The sequence below is a fragment of the Podarcis pityusensis genome (genome assembly GCF_964106645.2).
Source record: "Podarcis pityusensis genome assembly, chromosome: 12".
NCBI classification, from domain to species: domain Eukaryota; kingdom Metazoa; phylum Chordata; class Lepidosauria; order Squamata; family Lacertidae; genus Podarcis; species Podarcis pityusensis.
The window spans coordinates 43,727,975-43,753,713 of record NC_138037.1 but is presented as its reverse complement, the minus strand read 5'-3'; the positions used below and the strand labels follow the sequence as shown (position 1 = coordinate 43,753,713).

At 42.4% G+C, this 25,739-nt stretch overlaps 1 protein-coding gene across 9 annotated transcripts in view; it reads right to left on the bottom strand.

The window, feature by feature from the left end:
• The window catches only part of RBMS3 (RNA binding motif single stranded interacting protein 3), a gene marked incomplete at its 3' end in the record, with an annotated part of 764,091 nt that overhangs the window by 250,836 nt on the left and 487,516 nt on the right, over window positions 1-25,739 (bottom strand). For all 9 annotated transcript variants that reach the window (XM_080974855.1, XM_080974854.1, XM_080974853.1 and 6 more), the window contains one exon: window positions 19,988-20,079. In XM_080974855.1, the coding sequence (XP_080830981.1) occupies window positions 19,988-20,079 (92 nt within the window). The remainder of the gene's footprint in view (window positions 1-19,987; window positions 20,080-25,739) is intronic.

Below are 25,739 nucleotides of genomic sequence, written 5' to 3'. Positions count from 1 at the left end.
TTCAGAAGACATCTGAAGGCAGCCCTGTTTTAGGGAAGTTTGTAATGTTTTATCATGTTCTTAATAATATTGGGAGCTGCCCAGAGTAGGGTATAAATAATAAATTATTATTATTCTATTTTGACTGGCAGAAAGAGGATGCTGAACTAGATAGTACTTTGATCTGGTGCATCATATGTTCTTAGTGACTCATAATGAAATATGCAGAATGGGTAACTCTTTCTCACTTTATATGCATACATTTCTGGGTATAATAATGCTGAATGCCTCTATTTTCAGTTCTTGGGCTGAAGTAGTAATGGAGAGGGAAGCAAGCCTCAGGTATCAGAAGTTTGGGGGACACTGCTGGTCCAGCACTAAAGCAAATTGTGCCCCAACAGTTGCAGTCCCAGCACAATCACTAAGATCAATTTAAAAAGCATAGTCTCAAAAAGGCCACTCCAGCCCAGCGTTATAATACAAAAATGAGTACACCTTGCAGAAAACATCCGATCAGGTTTGGTTTCCCTGCTTTTAAAATGCAGCTGATTGCATATTATTGTCAGGCATCACTGCTTACATTTTCAAAATCAGCAAATAATTCCAATTTGAGGAACTGAAATTCTGCATTCTTAAACTGCTGTGCATGGTTCTTTTAAAAATTAACCTGGTTTTGACATGAAGGGACAGAAAGAGTTGTTACTACCTGCAATGCCTATTTCTGGTTGGTTAAAACAGCCAAGAGAAAAAAAAAAGAAAAAAAAAAAGTACTCTAATGGGCATAGATTTTTAAAGCTGCCTTGCTTTTCAATTTCTCCTTTCAATTTCTCCTTTAAATGACAAACCCCAAACCCAGTGAGAATAAGCTTTCGTTTACAGTAAGAACTTGGTATCAATGATTTTTGAAGTGCAACATGTGTCATCTCTCTAATAGGCATACAAATATCACTCTTGTCACAGACAGCATCATCCCTTATGTAAACCCAGCAAAGCATCAGCGAAGCACAACAAGATAGAAACAGTCATAAAATATCATTTATAAGCACCAGGGAAAAAGTCTACAGCTCTGAAGAGTGAGCTAAATAATAAAATACTGGCGCTATCGTTCTTTGTGGTGCTTTTTCAGTTAGAAGCTGCTGGTTCTCTTTTTCCTTTCTTTCTTTTTCAAAGGCTTCCCCCCCCCCCCCAAACTGAACTTTGGTATCAATAGTTTAATGAAAATATCAGATCTCAGATGATGCATTGCGGAGGGAAAGCACACAGGAATTTGGAGGATAACTTGGTTCTTTCCCAAGTGGTGCTTTAGATAAGAAAGTACCAGTGCTTCAGATCACAAAGAACAGTTCAGTATAACCTCAGAACAAGTTCAGAGAGATGCCCCAGCAGTTAATCTAATTGTGGAATGGAAAAAGAGTTCAGCCTCTCCAGTATTCTCCATCTGTAAATTACATACTCAAAGATGAGTGCATTGGGTTGTGAATGATAGCACAGCCACAAGCTTTTTTCTCTTTTTTTAAGAGCTCTTTAACTGAGCCCAAAGCTCAGCAAATAACCAATTCTACCCAACCCTCATTTTTATCACAACAAAGGCTCAGAAATAATTAAAATATTGAGCTGAGTCTCATCCCTGCCTCCCCTCCACACAGCCTGCCCTGAAATGCAAGAGAGCCATGTGATTTGTCTCATGAAGGCAGAACTTATCACAAAAAGAAACGTTTAGATCCAGCAGCCACAAAGAGACTGGGGCAGAGAGCTTCCGGAGATCTCTGCAAATTAATGCATAAGGAAAGAGATTTCCCCTCTCCCCTCCTCCCCTGCTTTGAGTTTAATTTAGAAATGAACCAAAACAGTCGAGGCCACCAACGTCAGCCAATAAAGAAGGCTGTGTTAAGGCTATAATTGACCATATTGGCTGTACTTGGCAGATCACACACCGGACTGAAAACATCCTATGAATAAATGGGATTGCAGCAATTTAAGCTATCTTCAAAGAAACCTCTGCCTTGAGCAGCTTCAAAGTGAAGGCAGAAGGGGACTGTGCGAGTAACACTTTATTAGAGGACGAAGAAACAAACGAGAATTGCCAAACGGAACCTGCAGGTTCAGAAGTGGGATATTTCTGTTTATCAGATGACGGCGTCAAACCACAGGGCAGGGTTGTTCCTTCTTGTTCTGCATGTAAGCATCTTGCTAGCCACTGTCAGGAACAGCGTTCTGAACTGCATATGCATCCCAAGCGATCTCTTCTTACCAACTTTTACAGTTCAGGAGCCTACACAGCAGTCCTATGCAAGCTTACGTACCCATAAGTAATTCCCACTGTGTTACTCCAAAAAACGTGTGTACAGGATTGCAGCCTCATTTATTCTCCCACAGCTTCCTTAAGAAGGGTAAAGCACTCCCGTTATCTGGTGCACACAGGGAAACCATGTGAGAGAAGGGCACAGATTTGTGAAACAGAAACCCACAAGTGGGATCTGCAACCAAACAGTATGGAGGGCTCCTTTCCAGGGTTCCAGCCCGCCAAACCCTCTTTCAAGATACTGTACTACATTTAACACACACAACACGCACACTTTCTATTTCCCCCAACTGTGGCCAATGAGCATGCTCAGTTCTCAGTGGGCCATGATTTGAGGTTCAGTTTAGGAATCGTAGCTAGAGTTGGAAGGGACCCTTAGGATCAAAAGGGATCAAACCTGTAACCTTGTTGTGATCAGCACCATGCTCTAACCAACTGAGTTATCTAGGCAGGCATATAACCATTCGGATATCTGATTACAAGGGCTTCTGTGCCATGAATGGTTTAAAAGGTAAAGGTAAAGGGACCCCTGACCATTAGGTTCAGTCGTGGGCGACTCTGGGGTTGTGGTGCTCATCTCGCTTTATTGGCTGAGGGAGCTGGCGTACAGCTTCCGGGTCATGTGGCCAGCATGACTAGGCCACTTCTGGCGAACCATAGCAGCGCACGGAAACGCTGTTTACCTTCCCGCCAGAGCGGTACCTATTTCTCTACTTGCACTTTGATGTGCTTTTGAACTGCTAGGTTGGCAGGAGCAGGGACCAAGCAACGGGAGCTCACCCCATCGCAGGGATTTGAACCGCCGAACTTCCAATTGGCAAACCCTAGGCTCTGTGGTTTAACCCACAGTGCCACCCGCGTCCCGTATGAATGGTTTAGTTCTGAACAAATAAGGACTTGAAGGTCTGAAGGTTGTTGTTGTTTTGGTACATCAGCAAGGCTCAGGGTTCTCCCAAGCCTGTCAATGTCTTGTGTTGGGATAGTGCCGTTGCCTACATATGGAGAATGAGTTCACTGTCAACATATACATACATATATATATATATATATATATATATAATGGCTTGTAAGGCATTAAAATAAATTGTTGGCATATAACACCACAACAGCTGTTGTGTTGTGAAGAACATAAGAAGCTTCCTTAGTCCAGTTCAGATTGTTTGTCCATCTGGCCCAATAATGTGCTGCCAGTAACTGAACCTGGGGTCTTCTGCACACAAAGCATCTACCCCACAACTCAGCTAGATTGCTTTCCCAAAGAAGAATTGCTTGGGCAGGTATGGTTCAGGCTTTCAGCTTGCTCGTGAGGCTTCTATACTAGCCAAGATGCAGGTGGCAATGTGGTCTAAACCGCTGAGCCTCTTGGGCTTGCAGTTGGAAGGTCGGCGGTTTGAATCCCCATGATGGGGTGAGCTCCCGTTGCTCTGTCCCTGCTCCTGCCAACCTAGCAGTTCGAAAGCACATCAAAGTGCAAGTAGATAAATAAATACCACTGCAGCGGGAAGGTAAACAGTGTTTCCATGCGCTCTGGTTTCCATCACAGTGTTCCGTTGTGCCAGAAGCAGTTTAGTCATGCTGGCCACATGACCTGGAAAGCTGTCTGTGGACAAACGCCGGCTCCTTCAGCCTGAAAGCGAGATGAGCGCCGCAACCCCACAGTTGCCTTTGACTGGACTTAACCGACCAGGGATCCTTTACCTTTTACCTACTAGCCAAGAGCTGATTTATATATACATGTATTCCACACTACCCAAATGCCTTACAATTTCTGACTCTCTGAGGAACATTCGTGCGTTGCTTCCGTTGAATATCACTGCATGATGTGATAAAAAGCTACACCTGACTGATGTATTTTATCTGTGATGGGTGCTTTCATGTACGGGTGCCATTGCGGTCACTGATTGGCATGTATAGACAGACTCTGCACTAGGCAAGCAAAGGGTAAGGTCGTAGCTCATGTTTTGTGTGCAGAAGGTTGCAGGTTCAATCCACAGCAGATGGGGCTCGGAAAGATTCTTGCCCCAAACCCTGCAGAGACATTGCCAGTAGACAATACTGAACCAGATGGCCCAAGGGTTGTATCCAACTAAGTTTTACTCAGAGTAGTCCCATAGACCTACATTACTCATGCCCATTCAATTCACCGGGTCATCTCTGAATACTACTAGAACTAGATACAACCCCAAGAGGCTCAGTACATGGCAGCTTCCTACGTTCTTGCAGACAAAACCAAAATCTTCCGGCAAATCATTTTTTATCAACTATTGTATTCCCCCCAATTATCTGATTAGAACACAGCACCCTCTTGACCTCAAGAGGCAGCTGTCATGATTATCTAGGTGTAAAAAAAGATGGAATAATTTCAAGCTTCTATTGTTGTGAGATTCCAATTTGAAACTTACACAGTATAATTCAAAATGAATTCAACAGAATTATTCATCGCATTAGGAAACATCTCAAGTATTAGTGCAATGGTGTCCTAGATTCCCATCAGGCTCCTTTTCACTACCATTATGCTGGTCTTTAAGCCCCCAATTCAGTACATTATTTAAGCCCACACTGACATTTAGCTATACATGTATGTTTAATTAAGGCCACTCAGAATCAAGCATATGCCTTATTACTTTACTAAATCTTAGCCGTCTATAATGTAAGAGTTGAAATTTGAGTAAGGTCTTGTTAATGGCTTTGGTCTGGTCTCCATTTGAAAGGGGGGGAGGCTATTAAAAGGATGGAATTGAGTTTGGGATAAAGCCATTATTCTTGTTGCCAAACAATCAAATTATGAAACAAATTGTAACAAATGGTGTAGAATATGGATCCTGCAGAGTGCAGTTCCAGATAAATAAACTGAGCTGATAAGAAGAAAAACCTAACCGTACGTTTCGGAAAGACTTGGAGCGCTCTGTGTTTAATAGCAAAACCAGCTGAAGAACACCACCTCACAAAAGCGAAAGCACTGGGATTTTAGGAAATGTGAAAATGAACAGCAGCAGCACACGTTCAAAGTCAGACTCACCCAAAACTCAGCATAATCATCTCAGAGATAACCACAGCTATTTGCTATGCTTAGAATAGGAAATAGTTGTGGTGACCCAGAAACTATAGAGTGGTCAAGCTGTCTTTTTAGAAACGACTCAATTATGAGCCTGTGGCATTTGGAGATGGCTGAGGAGGTGGACCTGATCTCTCCTAATCGCCCTAGTTCCCACCCCAACTTTCAATCCCTAACCCCTGTTAGGGTGTCAGTCCTATTTCTTACACACACACACACACACACACACACACACACCACACAAAGCGTCAATGCAAGCAGAAGGCATCGTTTACACATCATGACTTCCTAAAAATAGCGGCAGCTCGTTTCAGCAATGCCAAGCTCTTCCCTTTGCACAGCAATGTGAAGCTCTCCACTGCAATGAAGGAGCAGTCATACGGGCAAGTTGCTGCATCTGAAAACTTTGCATTGGCGTGGAGAGCCCAGCTTGCCACAGGGACATCCTTAGATCATGCTTGCAAAGCCCATTCCAATGAAAAGCTTGCAAATGCATTGAGAGGTCAGTCAAAATACCACTGCTCCTACACAGTCATAGGAATATGGCGTGGAACTAGTGTGGCCAGAGGCAGGGAGCAAGAGTCAAGCTTTCCCCCTTTTCTGCATCGACAGAGCAGGCCCAGGGCAAACTGAAGAGGAACGGGTCTTGGCTTCAACCCAAAATGCACCCACCTCATCTGGAAACCATGGTTGCTGCCCAGATGTTAGTGGGGGTGAAGTTGCACACCAGTTCTTAGCAGTGACCTAAGGTATAAGGAAGGGACGTTGGTGGCGCTGTGGGTTAAACCACAGAGCCTAGGACTTGCTGATCAGAAGGTCGGTGGTTCAAATCCCCACAATGGGGTGAGCTCCTGTTGCTCGGTCCCTGCTCCTGCCAACCTAGCAGTTCAAAAGCACGTCAAAGTGCAAGTAGATACGGTAAATAGTTACCTCTCCAGCGGGAAGGTAAACGGCGTTTCCGTGTGCTGCTCTGGTTCGCCAGAAGCGGCTTAGTTATGCTGGCCACATGACCCGGAAGCTGTACGCCGGCTCCCTCGGCCAGTAAAGCGAGATGAGCGCCACAACCCCAGAGTCCGTCACAACTGGACCTAATGGTCAGGGGTCCCTTTACCTTTAAGGTATAGGGAAGTCACTGGCTGGTGGTGAGAAGGAAGGTTTTCAAGGGTTGCAGAACCTGAAAGGTAGGCAGGCAGGCAATGTTGGAGAGCAGAGTTTGATTTCAAACCCTGAGCTACCATACTGTGCAAGCTGGAGGCTAACCAGCAAAGTCTAGACCAGGCTTCCTCAACCTCGGCCCTCCAGGTGTTTTGAGACTACAGTTCCCATCATCCCTGACCACTGGTCCTGCTAGCTAGGGATCATGGGAGTTGTAGGCCAAAAACATCTGGAGGGCCGAGATTGAGGAAGCCTGGTCTAGACCAGAGGGCAGGTACTATGAAGCACTGGTGCTAGTCAGAGGCTTACTGAAGGCTTCATACACAGACCTTATGTGTCCTGGTTCCCACCTCCATGGAGATCAGAGAGTTACAGGGGCAGTGTTCTGCTTCTGAGACCACACTCTGCTAAGCCAGAGGTTCACTGCCTCTGTAATTGGGGAAGTAGAGCAGGATACTCAGAGCTGTGGGAGACATCATTCATGAGTACTGAGTGGAAAGAAGAAGCAAGGAATTGACAACACACAGCTCTTTGGGTTTCTTTCTGCTCTTCATTTGCCGCAATGGCGGACATGTCCTATTTTATAGAGGATGGTCTTCTATCTGAACGGCTATCTTCTCATCGAAGGGGTCATTTCTCTGAAGGGGCATCGAGTCCAAGTGCAGTTTAAAGACAGCAAACCATAAAAAGGGAGCACTGGGACACTGAAGCTGCCCATCAGTAGAACCTGGACAGAAGCAGGTGCATAGGTCACTTGCCCACAGTCTTCCCCACTATGCAATATAGTTTGCATTTTTATCTAAATTATAGCAATTATATCTCAAGGTGTGCCTTTACATATAAATTACCATATGCACATTTTATGAGCATCCTCTTTTTGTCCTTTCATTTTGGCAACACATAAGTGGCTGCACTAAGTCCAGGGCTATGACAGTCTTCTCGATTCCTCTTGTGGCCAGAACTGTTGAACAGACTTAATCTCTTTCTTGCCTTGCCAAGGTCCCAGGTTCTGGACCTGCAGCTGCCTTGAATCCTGATATGTAGACAAACATGCACACAGGCCATATATAATTTTTGCTTATTGACCTATCAGACATTTACTGATTTCCCCTCTGCAACTAAAGCTACTTAGCAAGGGAGTATTGCAATGCCTTTTCTAACAGACACCTATGGGAAAAAAATTACTGACCAGCTCTAGATATAATGACACAGCATTTTTAAAAAATGCTAGCTTCTGCTCTGCACAAATGCAATGCGCTGAACTTAAATTATTACCAAAGAGTGGGCTGCAGTGTCCTTGGCGATTTAAGGCATGCTTTCCAAGGCTGGAACGAACACACGCCACAAACTGAGCACCGGGTTCTTACACTTCATAGCTGCGGTTGAACAACTCACACATGTGGTGTTTGGAGTTTCCTCAGCACGAAAGGAAAATAGGCATTGCTCTGCGATGCTTAACTCATTTGCCGGATTCATATTTCCTGTTTGCCACATATAAAAGGTTTGAAAGCCATGCACAACATTTTCCAAAATACCGCGTTGTCTAACCACTCCAAAGTGAGTGCCCTGTTTTCTCCAGCTGACGTACTGCTCATTTCTGTAATATAATGTTTTACCTAACTAGAGCTGGGAAAGAGTAAAAAATAATAATTTATGATTAAGTCTGATGCCATCTCAGCTAGTGTTACACTACATAAAGTGATCCTAATTCTCCTGCAATGCATATCAAAGTAGGGCCAAGGGAATTCACAGGAGCCATCAAAGCAGCATAGAACAGATTTCATATGAATACATTATCACATGACTTGCTGGTTATCTCTTCTGGCTCAGTTTCCTGGGAAATTTTTCATAGTCAAGAAATCTGTCATACTTATTCATGAATCGTCTTGTTTTATAAAATGAACTCATTCATTCTCTTATTTTCCTAGCCCATCCAGTGCATTGCATCATGGCAGGCACTAAAACACAGGAAAACCGTTTAGCCAACTCAACGAAGAATTCTCACTGTTGACTCTTCCCCAAATCCACCAGTCTCTTTCCACAACTCCTGGATTCTGTCTTCACACCACCTGCTCTCTGCCAGATTCTAGACTACCCCAGTTCTCACGCAGACAGTGGTATCAAATCAAGAGTTAAATAAATGCTATTAAATACTGGAAACAATTTTGCTTATTATTCTGATAGTTTCTCATCCCAACTTTTAGAAACAAATCGACCATTACATTTTTGCAAAGCAAACCCAAATGGGGCAGACGATCAGAGGATTCACCACCACATCTAAAGTACTGATGACTTGTGGCTGTCAGGGTAGATGGTAAAGGTGGGCTTTAAAACATTTAAAACATTTAGCTATGACCGCTAAATGACTGATGTGCTTGAAGATAGGGTCCCATTAAACTTTGAATCCTGAAGAACATACCATCTTATTTGGAAGCATTCTGTGCTTGGATTGGCCACAGGAGAAGGACCAGCAGCAGCTTCCTGACTGCTTGGGCAAGGCTCAAACATACATACATACTTTTCAAATTTATACATTTCACAAATTTTATACATTTCACAAATTTTACACTCATTTTGACATTTCAAAACTTGACTTCCATCCCCCTCTTTTTTGTGGTTCCTTAAATTTATTTTTTAATATCTTCTGCATATCCAAATTAATTTGCTCATTTATTCGTCTTCTTTCAATATATACTCTTATAAAACTGTAGGTTGTTACAATAATCCTGCCAATGTTTTTATCTGTTTATAATTTATCTGTAAATATTCATTTCCATTCTTTGATTTAAAAAAAAATATTGTTATCTTGATTTCTTATTCTTCCAGTAAGTTTTGCCATTTCTGCATATTTCATAAGTTTTTGTATCCATTCTTCCTTTACTGGGACTTCTGCTTCTTTCAGTTTTGGGGCAAGTAACATTTTTGCCGCTGGAGTAGCATACATGAATAAGTTTCTATACATTTTAGGTAGTTCTGGCCCTGTAATTCCCAAAAGAAAAGCTTTCTTTTTTTCTTTTCTTTTTTTTACAAAGGTTATTTTAAACACCGTTTTCATTTCATTATACAGTGGTACCTCCGGTTGTGGACAGGATCTGTTCTGGAGCTCTGGTTGCGCGTGGTGTGGTAGAGCATTTCTGCGCATGCGGCAAAACCCAGAAAAATACTTCCGGGTTTGCCATGAGCGTAACCCAAAGGATACGAATCCGGAGGTGCATGCAACTAGAGCATGGGTAGGCAAACTAAGGCCTGGGGGCCGGATCCGTCTCAATCGCCTTCTAAATCCGGCTCGCGGACGGTCCGGGAATCAGTGTGTTTTTACATGAGTAGAATGTGTCCTTTTATTTAAAATGCATCTCTGGGTTATTTGTGGGGCATAGGAATTTGTTCAATTTCCCCCCCAAAATATAGTCCGGCCCCCTACAAGGTCTAAGGGACAGTGGACCGGCCCCCTGCTGAAAAAGTTTGCTGACCCCTGAACTAGAGGTACCAATGTGTATCATTTCCCAGTAAGCCTTAACGTTACTACAAGACAAAGCTTACTACAGGCAACGCTCAGCCAGTAGTGGATTTCTCCCACCCAACACACACCAGTGGTGTTGCCTCCATGCTGGTCAGCAGAGTCCTCAACATGGGGGATGGGGTTATAAACTTGAGAGTTGTATCCAATGCTGCTGTTCTGACTGTGCAGCAGATGTCCACCTGTGCAACAGAATTTCCCCCGTCTCACGCTTGCAGCCCCTTACACACCCTCGAAATCTGTTGCAGAGCGTTGAAGGACCCACTGGAGCAGATGTTGGGGGTTCACAGGGAAGGGAGAGAAAGCGGGTGCCCTGTTGCCCAAACATAATACTGCTTGCCCAGCACTAGATACAACTTAATTTTTTAAAAAAAAATACTTACAAAATAAAACCTATTAGTAGCTTATTTTTAATCAGGCATAGGCAAACTCGGCCCTTCAGATGTTTTGGGACTACAATCCCTATCATCCCTGACCACTGGTCCTGTTAGCTAGGGATGATGGGAGTTGTAGTCCCAAAACAGCTGGAGGGCCGAGTTTGCCTATGCCTGCCTTTAATCATTGTTCCTGATATATCTCATAGATCGTCATCCTTATTTTCTGTTGAATTTTTCATGATTGTATATTGTATTCCAGGCGGTCAAATATATTTATCTGAAGTTATCCTTTTAGTCATTCAAAGTGTTTTTCATTGATTATCCAACTGAGCAGCTCCACTTATCAGTCCTGTAGCCGGCATACAGCCGGTTGGAAAACAGTTATTTATTTATTAAATTTGTTGCCACTGTGCATGGCTTGGTGTTCCTGTGATGTAGGTTTAAACACAGTCTGATGATAAATACCCAGTGAAAAAACTGTCAAGTGCCTGGGCAGAAGAAAGTTGACTGGAGGTCAGGAATGGGAAATTTCAAACAAATCAGGCTTGCTTAAAAGTCTTCTTCCTCTGAAAAGTATGACACAGCCATCACCGACTTTTAACTGCAACAACTCTGGGAAAACTATTTTTAAAAAATGAAATAAAAACTACATGAAATTTTGTGAGTGTAACCACTGAAGACTAACACAAAGCAGTCAATGCAAGCTGTTCTGCATATTGCCTTCAACTCTTTAATGAACAGTACTTTTGATTGAGTGATGGTAACTGAAAATAGCTCCTCTGAGGATTTCGTGCCAAAAATTAATTTGACTGATGTTTATCTGATGTGGTATTATAAGGAGCTTCCATACCTGATTAGGTTTTTTTGGTCCAATACCAAAAAGTTTGGGTAAGGCTGTGATGTACATTGATTCATTACACAAATGCTTCCTGTCTGTGTTGCGTTGTGTTAGTGGACTTACGCATGGTAACTTAAAGTGAGTTGTGTTTTTTTTTTAAAAAATCCTAATAGACATATATTAATATTTTAATGATTGTCATTATTGCATTATTAAAATGAACATCCCAAAAGTGTTACACAAGGGCTTTCCACCTTCTCATGTCGCCTGACCTTGGTTTCCTTACATGGCGGCTGGAAACATTAATTATTTAGCCTTACTTTTTTTTTTAACATTCTAAAGTTTCATCATAAACAGCTGCTTAGCTCCTGGGAGGCCTGTTTTGGAGGAGAACAGGAGGATTTGAAGCAAAATAGCAGCCTAAGCAAGCAGCAGAGAGAGGAATCCTTTTTGCAAAGTGGATGGTACCTTCCTTTTGCCTTCATCCCTGAAGATCCATTGCAAGTTAATTAGGAATTATTATTGAGACAGTACATCTCAAGCCTAAGTGTAAGTACTATTTGAGACAGTTAATGTTTTCACGAGATGGACAGATTTTTATACTGTGTTTTTGTGTGCAAACATTCTATATAGCAATTGGATAGGAACCTATACTTCTAACAGATGTCGAGTTCCTCATCAAACGCTCTGGAATGTTGTCAGCCTCATTACAATAGTATTCTGAACAATTTCCATGCTGCTTAAGTCTCCAAAGTTTCCATGGAGGTCTTACTTAGTCTTTATGGTGGAAATGATGAAAACAATTTTACTGAAGCCTTACTATGGCTCTTAATGAATGCTTTGCTTTAGAGAAAAATCAGATAATTAAGAAGATTAAAATAGCAACTCTGAAGTTTCAACGCCGAAAGATTCAGATTTATTATCCTGCTGCGATATCGTAAAAAGTGGCCAAGGGTGACAGAGTCAAAAGAACTGGTGTTTGAACACACACACCCATCACCCAAAATGGGATCTAGAATGCCAGGGTTTATTTATTTCAACTAAATAATAATAATTGACATCAAGTGCAAAGCTAAGTAGCCTTTAGATGGTAGTAATTATGTAGTAATTATCAAGAAGTTATTCATAAAAAGAGTGGGAGGGAGCGTTGCAAACTAAAAACCATCATCCTGACTGCAGAACTCAAAGCTTTCTATGCAATTTGGTTTCTTATATCATGCGTGATCATATATATTTATTTCTTAGATTTCCCGTCTTTTTACTCCACAAGGCATCAGTCTACATGGTTCTATCACCTCCTCATTTAATCCCCATAATGACTCTGTGAGGTAGGTTAGGCAGTGATTGGTCCAAGGTCACCCCAGGAGCATCATAGCTGAGTAGGGATTTGAATACTGATCTCCCAAGGTCCATGTTTGACACTCTAACCATGATGGCAGAGATGGAATTCCATCTACTCATGTTGTCATGTGCATACTGCTGTGAGCTTCTCAAAATGATCTACAATACATTGCTGAGGAAAGGTTTCTGGAAGCAAAGCAGAAACAACTGGATACCTCTCCTAGGAAAATGTCTGCATTTAATATTAAGCATCTAGTTTAAAGAACCAATATTTGGGCTAGGCAAAAAACAACACCAACCTATCAGTGCTAAATGAAGAAAACTGGCTGACCAGATAAATTTGGGAACATCATTCGGCTCCTCCATGATAATATGACAACAACAATCACAGATAACAATGGCTCTCAAAGTGAACCATTCACAGTGGAATCAGGTGTTGAACAGGGTTGTGTTATTGCCCCAACTCTATTCATTATTTTCATTGCCATGATCCTACACTTTGTCGAAGGGAAACTCCCCACCTGAGTGGAAATCATATATCAAACAGATGGAAAGCTCTTCAATCTGAGCAGGCTGAAAGCAAAGAGTAAGGTTACCGTAACTTCCGTCACAGAGCTTCAGTATGCTGATGACAACGTAGTGTGTGCACGCTCAGAGGATGACCTCCAAACCATCCTAAATATCTTCTCAGAAGCTTACAAAAAGCTTGACCTATCACTCAACATCAAAAAAAACAAACAAAAAAAAACCCAAAGTACTGCACCAACAAGCACAAAATAACTGCTCTGCAGCGCCACAAATCCAATTTAATGGTGTAATGTTGGAAAATGTCGATTACTTCTCCTACCCGGGCAGTTATCTTTCCACAAGAGCAGTTATCTGGGCAGTTATCTTTCCACATTGATGCCAAAATCCAGCATCTCCTGAGAGAAACGTGCTAAGAGGAAGGCACGCTTGGCAAATCCACACTGTGATCAACTCCCACCCAGAAACCAATGTCCCCACCGTGTAAGTATGTGTGGATCCAGAATTGGCCTCCACAGTCACTTACAGACTCATTGTTAAAACATCTTTATGGAAGACAATCTTACTCGGCTATGAGTGATCACCAAAGAAGAAGATGATTTGGGGCTAGGCAAGAAACAACAACAACCTATAAGTGCTAAATTAAGAAAACATTCCTTTAAACAAGATGTAGAAACAATCCACTCTCCTTTATTTTGTCCACATCTTCTTGAAAACCTCTTTCATGATTTAATATATGGCCCTGCCAAGGTCTTTTTCACACTGAGATTCCAAACTTCAGCTTCAATACAAGATGCATTGAAACCAACAGCTTTCTGTTTGTGGAGTCACTGAGGACATTTATCACCATTACCATTATTTCTGATGCTCATGCTATTATTTTTGCTCATGTACCCATAACGTAGTCACTCAATCACAAGAAGGTATGAGCAGGATTGGGAGAACCCTGCAATTTGTGGAAATGTAAAAAGTCAGTGGGAATAGGGTGGGACAATGAGCTAGTAGCCTTTCTACTCAAACTTAAATACCAAGTTTGACCTAGAGGAGTAAGTCATGAAAACTGATTGAAAGGTGTTAGTTAGTCAGTTAGTTACAACAAGATACAGAATAATATCCAGCCTTAAGTTTCCTATCCACTGAAAGGCAGAATGCAGCATTGATAGCAAACTAGAGTACCACTGATACCTGGGTGTTATGACCTCCTCACAGGTACTGGGTTCAAGTGACAGAAACTCCAGTCAGCTTCTTTCCAGTGACTTCCCTTGGATGCACAGAGTACAGTCACCACTGGCTTCAACACAGGCAATGTTGCAGAAGGCAACTGTAGACTATGGGGTTAATGGCCTTACAAGCCTCCCTTTCTAGATGACAATGTGCATTGCTTCACTTACTTCACAATGTGATACACAGTCCCTTCTGCATTGGGGGCCCCCTCCTGCTCATTCCCTGAGTGGCTCTGGACTTCTTCCCAAACACTGTGCTATGTTGCTGTGGTTTTGCAACGCTAAAAACATTATTAGCTTAACACAGCAGCAAACCAGGTGCTCTCCTTACCACCTCGCCCAGAAGACCTCACATTAAAGAAGGCCTTTCCCATAATGTTATAAAAATGCAACCTGTGCTGCTGAAAGAAGTAGTGCGACTCATGCAACACGCTGGCGATTAATATACACAGAACAATAATTATACATACTTTATCAACCTTCTGAGAAAAATACAAAACATTAAACAAAGCCACAAAGACTTGCGAATTACCCAGCCTAAAATGAACTTATAATGTCTGGTTTCAATAGATTTTTTTTCAAATGCTTAACTCAGTTTATTAGATAAGTTCAGTCTACCTGCAAGCCCCAGTTAAAGGGCCCCATCGGGGGCGAACAGCGGCCTTTTGATTATTTGGACTTCCAGGGCGAAACAGGTGCAAAATGCCGGCACCCTGTCGTCTACAACTTCATTGTCTACAACTTTATTAACATCTATTAAGGAAATCAGCCCTGAGTGCTCACTGGAAGGTCAGATTGTGAAGCTGAGGCTCCAATACTTTGGCTACCTCATGAGATGAGAAGACTCCCTGGAAAAGACCCTGATGCTGGGAAAGATTGAGGGCACAAGGAGAAGGGGACGACAGAGGCCGAGATGGTTGGATAGTGTTCTTGAAGCTACCAGCATGAGTTTGACCAAACTGTGGGAGGCAGTGGAAGACAGGAGTGCCTGGCGTGCTCTGGTCCATGGGGTCACGAAGAGTCGGACACGACTAAACAACAATAACAATCTACAACTCTACTAGCACCTTTCCCATAATGTGGAAAAGCGAGGCAGGCCAATTCTGATGCCACCAATGCAACAGTAAAAAGAAAAAAAAGGAAAGGAAAAATAAATAAGGGGTTATGAACAGGAGTGGGGCAAAGATGGCAAGAAGAGGAATAGAAGCCGGGCAGCAGAAGAGCAGCCACCTACCTCAGGCGGCACAATCGCTTGTGCCACGGCTACAAATTTTGAGCTGGCTTTCAATATCCCAATCCACTTGTCTCAAATGCCTGCATGTGCATAGTTGTGGTTTCAACAGTGGAGAACAAAAGATGAGATAAGCACAGGGCAAAAGAGGAGCAAGTGGAGAAGTACTGAAGAGAACCGCTTAGCTTTTGTCAGGAACTCTGGGTTCAGTAACTCAAAGGCACTTCACCTCTCTTCCGGTATAACTCCACTTCACCCTTATTCAGGTACAACCTCAACTTTAATCCTCTTCTCGTTCACCATTTTTGTCCCATTTTTTTGAAATGCAGATAATGCTTGCTGCAGCCTGCTTCACAGTGACCTTTGGAGACTTAATTAATATTGGAAGTATGTAATGTGAGATTCTCAGGTGAAGGAACTACAGGAATTCCAAATTGCATCAATATTTCATGCTTTCTGCATTGAGATTCCGATCTTGGCTGGCATAATCATTCAGCTAATTCACCCTTATGGCTCATTTCCATAAGCAGCCTCAGAAAAAGTTTCAAAACTTCTCTGGCAAAAAAAGATTCATCGGAAACAAAATCGCCCTCTTTCAAAAAAGTTGTCAGGAAAGGTAAATCAATTGACAGGTGTCAGTTTTCAGAGGGTGTCTACTCCAGCCACATTTGTCCAGCTGTTGCCATTTCTATGAAGTACTGCCCATCATTTGTGAGCAATGTCACTGCGTTATGTGATATGGGTACCCCCCTCATTATATAGTGATATACTGTGCAGGGTATACAGCTGAAGACATTTTTTATAAAAAGATGGATTTACCTGATGGATGACCCACTCACTTATGGGGCAGGAATTTTTTGGGGTTTTTTTTTAGAAGAATTTGTAAATATGGTTTTATTGTTTTTAGAGTTTACTGAAGTTATTTTATTGTTTTTTGAACTTGTGTTTTATTCTGGAGGGTTTAAATCTTGAACACTGCTTCAATCTATTAATTGTTGTTGTTAAAATATGTATACCACCCTTTATCTGAAGATCCCAGGGCGGTTCACAACAGAAAAATACAAAGTGGTCTATGAATACGATACAAAGCAGTCTATGAATTTGTTAAATAAGTGGGGGGGGGGGGATGTTGAAATCTCCGCCTTAGGTTACAGGGGATCAGTGTGAACCAATTCATTATGCAAGTTATCTAGTCAAATGGGAGGTTTATACTGTAAATTTTGTGTGTGTGTGTGTGTGTGTGTGTACACACATAATTTCTACCCCAGCCATTCTGGGAGGCTTTCAACAGAACATTAAAAACAGAATAAAACTTCAAACATTAAAAACTTCCCTAAACAGGGCAGATAAAAGCTCAGAGCTTAAAGAACTAAAGTCAACTTGTGGAAGGGCCTGCATATTCCAAAATCTCTCATACTGGGCCCTCATGTTTCCATAAATACAAATCAAATAAAATATTTATTATTGTGGTCAATGGTCAGCGCCAAAGAACAAAATAAGAAGCACATAAACACATTATCCGAATGTGTGTAATAGAGAATAATAATAATAACAGAATAAGACAGAGTGAAATAAACGGGGCATCAACAACTTAAAGTCACCAACTCCAAAGAAGAAAATGACAAAATGTCTGGAATCGATCCCTGATGGGCTTCCATAAATACTGTTTGCTTGAAAATTATAATCTGTTCAAAATTTGGACAGAAACTTCTAGCTCTTCAGATGTTCTTTGGACAGAAAACAAATTGCAGCACAACACATCCTACTAAGGATGAATTTATGTGTTTATATTTACAGAGGTTTCTAAGTACAAGACTACAGAGCTCCGAAATCTTTTGTGCTTGCTCCCAGTTGAGTGCATTGGAAGCATCCTTACGGAAAAACCATGAATTTGAGGTATTTAGAACAATTTCATTATCTGCACTCCATGGTTGCATCTCAAGGTCCATTTGTACATAATAGGCACACCTGACAGCAAAGGGTTTCACCAAAAACATTTTGGGGGAAAGGCAAGATAGAAATTGAATATATAACACAACAATTTATTTAGATGACTTATATACCACCATTAACATATGTCAGTTTACACCAAGGTCAAACAACAACCACACACCCACACCCATATATAAATGTATTAAAATCCATAAAATAACATGATCATTAAAATGCAAAGCACAATGACTCATAACAATTTAACTAGATAGAAGTTTATTAAGTGCAGCAGCAAATTAAACCTTTTTTTCTAGTTAGTTGTCTCCTCCAAATGACTGTTGAAAAAGATGTGTTTACAAACCACCCCAAACTATATAAAGATGTGGCCAGACACACCTAAGAAGAGAGGAGTTCCGCATGTGAGGAGCCAGCACTAAGAAGTCTCTTCCCAGGACCTCCACACCACACACTTCAACCTGCGTAGGGCCTCATCTGCTGATCTTAAAAGGATAGGCAGTTTGATATGAAGGAAAGTGTTTTTGCAGTATTTGGGTCCCCTACTTTTGAGGTCTTTAAATGTTAAAGTAAGCACCTTCAATTGGTCCCAGAAAACAATTTGCAACCAATGCAGACACTTCCAAATAGGAGCCATATGCTTGTGGCTGCCTGCCCCTTTCAGCTGTGATTCGCACTCCTTGCAATTTCTGGTCCATATTCAAGGACAGCCCCAGGTAGAATTCATTACAATGGTCCAACTTGGAGGTTACCAAAACACAAGTAACCATAGCCATAGTTACACAGAATGTGGCACAGACAAATGCACATCTTTTCATTAGACTGAGGGTGCATTCTAGTTTCCCCCCCATAATCAATCAATCAATCAATCAATCAATCAATGTCTTGTTCTTGAACACCAGCCAGTGCCCAGAGCAACTACCAATAATATTGAAATACAATGCAAAGAAGATAAAAACAACAATTAAAATCTTATCAACCAATCAACAGCAATCTTTAAACCACAATGAAGTGCATTGTAAACTCTCTGCTAAATTGAGCAACGAACCACAGTCTGGTGAAATGCAAGCATTTAACATGACACCTAAATGTCAGCAATATGGGGGACAATCAGGAGACAATTGCACAGACAGAGGGACCACCACTGAGAGGCCTCTGCCTCGTGTTACCGCTGCATGGACTTTGTCCACAGCCAGCTCCACAAGCATGACTTCCCATGCAGATCTTAAAGCACTAGCAAGAAGGTCATGGGGGATTTATCTTATATATTTGCTTATCTTTATTTAAAGCATTTGCATATCACCTTTCATCTAAGCAATCTCAGAATGGCAAGCAATAGGTATACATAATGAATTATTCATATACAATAAAACCATACCGTTCGGCAGAATATGAGGTGGCAGCTAGAAAACGCACAGCAGGCCGAGAGAGTAAGAAAAATAAATTGCCTGGGGAAACAGAAGTGTCCCAGAATCTGGCACAGCCAGATCATTTGAGATCCCCATTAAAAGGAGGTTGCTAAAAAATAATTTAATCTGCAATGGGCTCTACAATCAATACACAGTCGCCAAAGTTCCTCACGTGTGCAAAAACCAGGCAATCTGTGTGTCCCCGCTGCATTTCGCCAAGCCAAGATTCTCTGCTGGAGAACCAAGACATGCCAATCTATAATGCGTATTTGTCTTCTGGGGTATCCAGCAGGTGCACTGGCTGGATCCATCAATTGTCCGATACTGCATGCAACCTCTCATGACCAAAGGGAAGCCCCTGATGATCTCAACGTCTGCATATGCTTAGCAGCTTCAGCCAAGGACACTGTCTCCAGCAACTTTCCCCCCATAAGCCATTTCATGTTTATGCAGCAAGATGCAAGGCTTGACCGAGCCCCAAAGTATTGAGGCTGTGCAGCAACCAGGCACCAACTAGCCAGCCCTGGAACACACATTCCACCTCTCCACTGTCATATTTCAGGCCTGGATGTCTGTGCTCTTCCCATCTCAAGCGTATTATTATTATTATTATTTGTATGCCACCCTATACTCGTAGATCTCAGGGCGCTGCGCAACACAAAAGCACAATATAAACAAATCCAGAAAATGCACCATAAAAACAAAGACAACCTAATAATCCCCCTTTCCACGTTTTTAAAGGGCATCGCATGTCAATCAGCCAAAGGCCTGCTAAAGAGGAAAGTTTTCACCCGGCACCTAAAGGTCTTATGAAGGATGGCAGGAGAGTGTTATGGAACTTAAGAGCACCACATTTCAGGACCTGGGCAAATCACAGGCATCATACACATTGGCAAGCCAACAGACAAAAGAAGATGAAGAAGAAATCAGTAGAGTCAGAAGTCAAATTTGTGTTGAGTAATAAAACAAGACTGCAAGAAATCCTGGTTTAGAAAACAGCAAGGAAATGGAACAATCCCACAAAATTATTACCGCAGAGAGTAATACACAACATCACAAGGTTAAGAATGCCCTCTCATTGATCTTACCTTTGCCATTTGCGCTTGGACTCCATTTGCTTTAAGAGATGCTACTGCCTTCTGTGCTGCTGCTGGGCTGTCAAAATCTACAAAACCATAACCTTTAGGGGGGGAAATACAGAAGTATTCATTAATACCTTCAAAGAACATCCAACTTTTTAAACAACTTCTCTCTTATCAACAACGGCTTCCAAGTTTGCCCTGCTTCCTCTATCTACCAAATGACATTTCTGAGACCGCGAGACAGAAAGGAGTCGGCAGCCACCCCACTGTGCCCTATGTTCTCTTTTTCCAGGACAGTTCCTCTTTTTCATGAATATGTAAAATGAGAGTCATCATAGCGATCCGTAGTTAAAAGTATAACTTGGTAAAGGTGTTCTCCTTTTTGCTCTTCAACAGATGGCAGCCCTAGCTAGATCCAGTTCCATGGTCTGCTGAATTACTACTCCCTGAATTTCAGAACTAAGAACTAGTCCCCACGCTTGCTTTTTTCCTCTTCCCTCCCATTCCCATTTCCTTTTGTGCCACATCTTTTAGACTGTAAGATTATAGTCTAATTAGATTATTTCTAATCTCTGTAGTCTGCTCTGGGAGTCTTTTTTGCCTGAAGGATAGGGTAAAAATACTTCTACATAAACAAACTGTTTTTTAACCTCCATCTCATCTTCTTCTCATTCCATGGTTCATTTTACATATCATAAATCCCTGCATATTTTACAAAAGCTAAACCATTTAATATTTCATTGTTGCATCCATCAAAACTTATTTACACTGTTGGATTTATTTTAATGCTGCCAATGTTTTCAGGTGTACACAATTTCCCCCCAATATATTCAATAAACATTTTCCAATCTTCTCTAAACTTACGTTCTTCTTGTTCTCTTATTCTATATGTTCTATTCTATTCTATAAGTCTACAAGCTGCGCATATTCTGCCAGCTTAAGTTGCCCCTCTTCTTTGGTTGGGACCTCGCTTGTTTTCCATTTTTGGCCTAACAAAACATGGGTCACAGTAGTAGCATCAGTGGTTTTTTTTGTGGGGGGACTCAGGGGTACGCATACCCCTAAACATGTTGTGAATCTTTCTACTTTTGTCCATTTACTGTATTTATTTTTCCAGATTTGAACTTTAAAATGGTGATTTTCTTGAGTCAAAATGACTCAAGAAATGACCCCTAAACATTTTTAAAGAGAAAAAAAAGCCCTGAGTAGCATACATAAATAACCTTTTTTGAATTTCAGTCTGAATTATCCCCAGCAAATAGGACTCATTGTTGTTGTTTGGAAAAGTACTTTTAAACATTTTTTTCAGTTCATTATAACCACATGTGAAAGAACGTTTCCTCAACCTCTTTGCATGACTTTCCCTATCACCTCAAAACTGAGGTAAAGGTAAAGGTACCCCTGACCGTTAAGTCCAGTCACGGACGACTCTAGGGTTGCATGCTCATCTCACTCTATAGGCCTAGGGAGCCGACTTTGTCTGCAGACAGCTTCCAGGTCATGTAGCCAGAGCGAACCAGAGCAGTGCATGGAAACACCATATACCTTCCCACCAGAGTGGTACCTATTTATCTACTTTGCACTTTGACGTTTTTGATGTGCTTTTTGAATGTGCTAGGTGGACAGGAGCTAGGCTCAGTGGTTTAGACCACAGCGTATCTCATGTTTACTACATGAATCTGCTTGTGAATATTAACAATGAACCTCTAGGAAACAATTTCTGACGTTCCACCATTCCCCTCTCGTCAGCCATGGAAAACTACATTTCTTCATTGGTGAACATGGCACTAATTTCAAAGTACTCTTAGTATAATGATGCACCCAAGAAGCATTGCATTCAAACCTATTTTGGACCTTTAATACGCATTGTATGTTTTTGGAATATATGCAACATGTCTCTCAGAGAAAAGTCACAGCTTTACCTTCGCCCTCCCCTTAATCCTTGCTGCAATCCATATAGCAGACACCAACTTGCCTGAAAGCTATAATAATATTAGCACTAGAATGCTGATAGCTTAACAGCTTTCAGGCAGACATCTCCATTTACTGGGTCAATATGCATTAATACAGAAGGCAGCCACAAATATGTGGCTACATTGAGTGTATTGCATTTTTTATCCATAAACCTTGTGCATGAATCAGAAGGGGTAATAGGGAGAGCTATGTAAGCACCCTATTAAAACCCCACAGTCTATCAATATTGAAATCCCAATATAATAAAATGCCATTCCCAACCCTATATTGAAGGTCAGATATCTTATTCAGGCCTCATCATGGTACTGAAACTGCCTTGGTCGCACTGGTCGATGATCTCCGGCGGGCTAGGGACAAAGATGAGAGCTGTTTCCTGGTTCTGCTGGATCTCTCAGCGGCTTTGATACCATCGACCATAACATCCTTCTGGACCGTCTGGGGCTGGGAGCTGTGTGTGACACACCACACCCTTTGAGAACCACTGGGGTAACCTTATGGGATCCCACAGGGTATATTACTCTGCAACTAGTCCCTCTGAGTAGACATATATAGGCCTGCACTAAGGCTGAAATCCCAGACTATCTCCCATTTAACACACTGGTACCTACTTCTGTGTAGACATGCACAGGATTGTGTTATAAATGTATACAGTCGTACCTTGGATCCCAAACGCCTTGGTACCCGGACGTTTTGGCTCCCAAACGCCACAAACCTGGAAGTGATTGTTCTGGTTTGCAAACGTTCTTTGGAACCCCAACGTCTGACAGGGCTTCCACAGCTTCTGGTTGGCTGCAGGAGCTTCCTGCAGCCAATCAGAAGCCGCGCTTTGGTTTCTGAATGTTTTGGAAGTCGAACGGACTTCCAGAACGGATTCCGTTCGACTTCCAAGGTACGACTGTATTATGGAAAGGGCAGGGAGACAGCCAAGGTAAAGTTCTAGCAATGAACACTTGTCCTTGTTCCAACATTCAAAAATTCAGAAGGGGCAAATACTTGTTTTTACATACTGACCACAGAGGGGTCTCTTCCATTATCTGACTAAGAATTCTTTTTGTTGATCAACGGACACAATAAAGGCACAATGGCTTCTTTAGATATTTTATAATAAATATTATAACAATATAGTGAATGAATAAATACGACAAATATTTGTTATTTGTTCCCTGTCATTGTCTCTACAGCCACAGCAGGCGCTGTAACTCTCTGACAGTTTGACTTTGCCCCTGATGGCACACTCTTCCACTCTCTCTCGAGACAGACGGATGCCAACAACATAACAAATAAAACACCTTAGAACACGTTGTTGGGTTTTTTCCTTTAAAAAAGGAACATTAACACACCAAGGGTTTCCGGATCCTTTATTACTGAACAAGTATTAAGAATGAACAGCAGGTCTTCTGGTACAGTACTCTGTTGAAAAGCAATCATCACAGCTGAACTCTTGCAAAGCACAAGTACCTTTAATTAACTTTAAGGCAACTTTGCACAGCAATTTAATCCAGCAGCTCCATTCTTGCAGGGTTTCCTTGATCATCAGAAAGAACAATTCCAATGTAGGGGGTCAGACAGCATGAAGAAGCAGATTGACCATCACATCTACAGCCCCGCCGGCTAGGGTGGAAGGTGTTTGCCGGGGAGTCCCTAAGGCAGCCTTTCTTAACCTTGGGTTGTTCCTGAACTATGACTCCCATCATCCCTGACCACTGTCCATGCTGGCTAGGAATGATGGGAGTTGTAGTCCAACAACTGGAGACCCAAGGTTGAACAAGGCTGCCCTAAGGGGATCCGCCTCTGCTGCCTGCCCAGAAATTTCCATTGACTACTATCCACTATAGTTTCCCACCTGCCAGGTCAAAACTTGAGACTTTCACTGCTCCAGAGCCTCCATAGAGTTCCCCCACTGCCACCAGCAGAGAAGCAGCTATGTGTGACCCTAATCCCTCTCCCATTGAGTCAGGATTGCAGTCCTGACAGTCAATGCAACCATTTATAAAATATCAATAATGGAGAACTTTGACTTTGCAACTGAGATACGCAGTTTTAAGAAATCCCACCTTTGCCCAGGATTTATTAGCCCACTTTATGCGACCAGGAACAAGCTGCAGTGCATCTCAAGCTCACACACACTCCCTGCCTTCTGCCCCTTTGGTGAGAGCTTCTACACTCAAACCTCGGTTGTCGAACGTAATCCATTCCAGAAACCCATTTGGCTTCCGAAATGTTCGACAAGAAGGATCAGTTTCCGATTGGTTGCAAGAGCTTTCCACACTCAAGCGGAAGCCATGTTGAACGTTCGGAAACCGGAGTATTTACTTCCAGGTTTTCGTCGTTTGGGAGCCAAAACGTTCCAAAACAGAGCCATTTGGGAACCGAGGTTTGACTGTACTACTTAAAGAAGCCACAATTCAATGTTACACCTGTTACCATAAAGCACCAATGCTGCAGCAAGCAAAGGCTCTAGCAGCTCAGCCAGCTGCTTGTGGCTGGAAAGCCAGACAGGATGTTTGTGACTGTTGCCATGGGAACAAAGGGGCAGTCCATTCTGTACTGAGCACCGGATGTTAGCTCAGTGTATGTGTGTCATGTGACCCGTACTGGATGTACTTGGGAGGAGTTACTTCTTGCTGTTGTTGAGTGCAGACATGATTCTCTGTACTGATGTAAGAGGCAGAAATAAATGATGTAAATAGTTTTCTGTCTGCTTCTTTCCCCTCCCTGGGGACACCAAAGGGGAGAGAGGAAGAACGGTGTGTTCCTCTCATACATCTGAGAAGAATCGCCGGACCTCGCCTGCTTATCAGCAGAGGTTGGGAGACGCAGGGAGGTCGACAGGAATATCTGCCGGTGCCTACGCTTGTGGCACATTCCTCTGACCCAGGCAGAATTCCAAAAGTGGCAGCCTTCGGATGGTTGCGATTCATCGGACATCTGCATGAGAGGCTGGTGGATTGTCCTCCTCTGCTCCAAGGAGGAAGAGAAGCGTCTGAAAGCAGCCAGAGGCTCCACAGACAGCTGGTGGAAAGAAGAGGTGTTTTCCAGAGCAACAAAGCTCAAGGTATGCTGCATTTCGGGCTAAAAGTGTGAACGCAGGAAGATTAATTCCCTGGTTCACGGAGCTGCGTTTCAAAGAAAACAAAAGCTCCGGAGGAAGAGGCCTGCAGCTTGAAGGCTGAAGCCTGCATTCCACAAATTTTTGTGGTAGATAAGAAGTCCTATTGAAATGCATTGTTGCTAGGTAACGGTCCTGGAAAATTACTGGCAAAGGGGCTGGACTCTGCGTGTAAGCCTGGGAAAGCGAAACAAAACCAGAGACTGTTTTGGCTACAAGGTTTACGAGCTCTTGGAAGGGACTTTTCAATAGCAGCCTGAGTTTAGCTGCCAGGTGCAAAGAGCGTAAACAATTTGCAGTTTCCTGCGTGAGAAAGGAAAAAACAACTGTTGGATTTTACAGTTTGTTTGACAGTCTGAGCTGGAGGCTTGGCTTCAAGATGGATGCCAAGAAAGGGGGAGGTTTGCCTTGCCCACCTCCCTTAACCAGTGACAATTATTCATCTTGGTCTGTAAAGATGAAGGCCCTGCTGCAGAATCAGAGGCTTTTTGATGTAATTGAAAACCCCATCCCTGCAGCACCAACCAGAGGTTGGGAGTCACAGAATGTAAGGGCCAGGACTGCTATAATTCTGTGTGTCTCAGATGATCAGTTGGTGCATGTTCAGCATTTAGAAAATGCGAAAGAGGTATGGGACACGCTGCGTACAACGCATCAGAGAGATGCTGGTTCTTC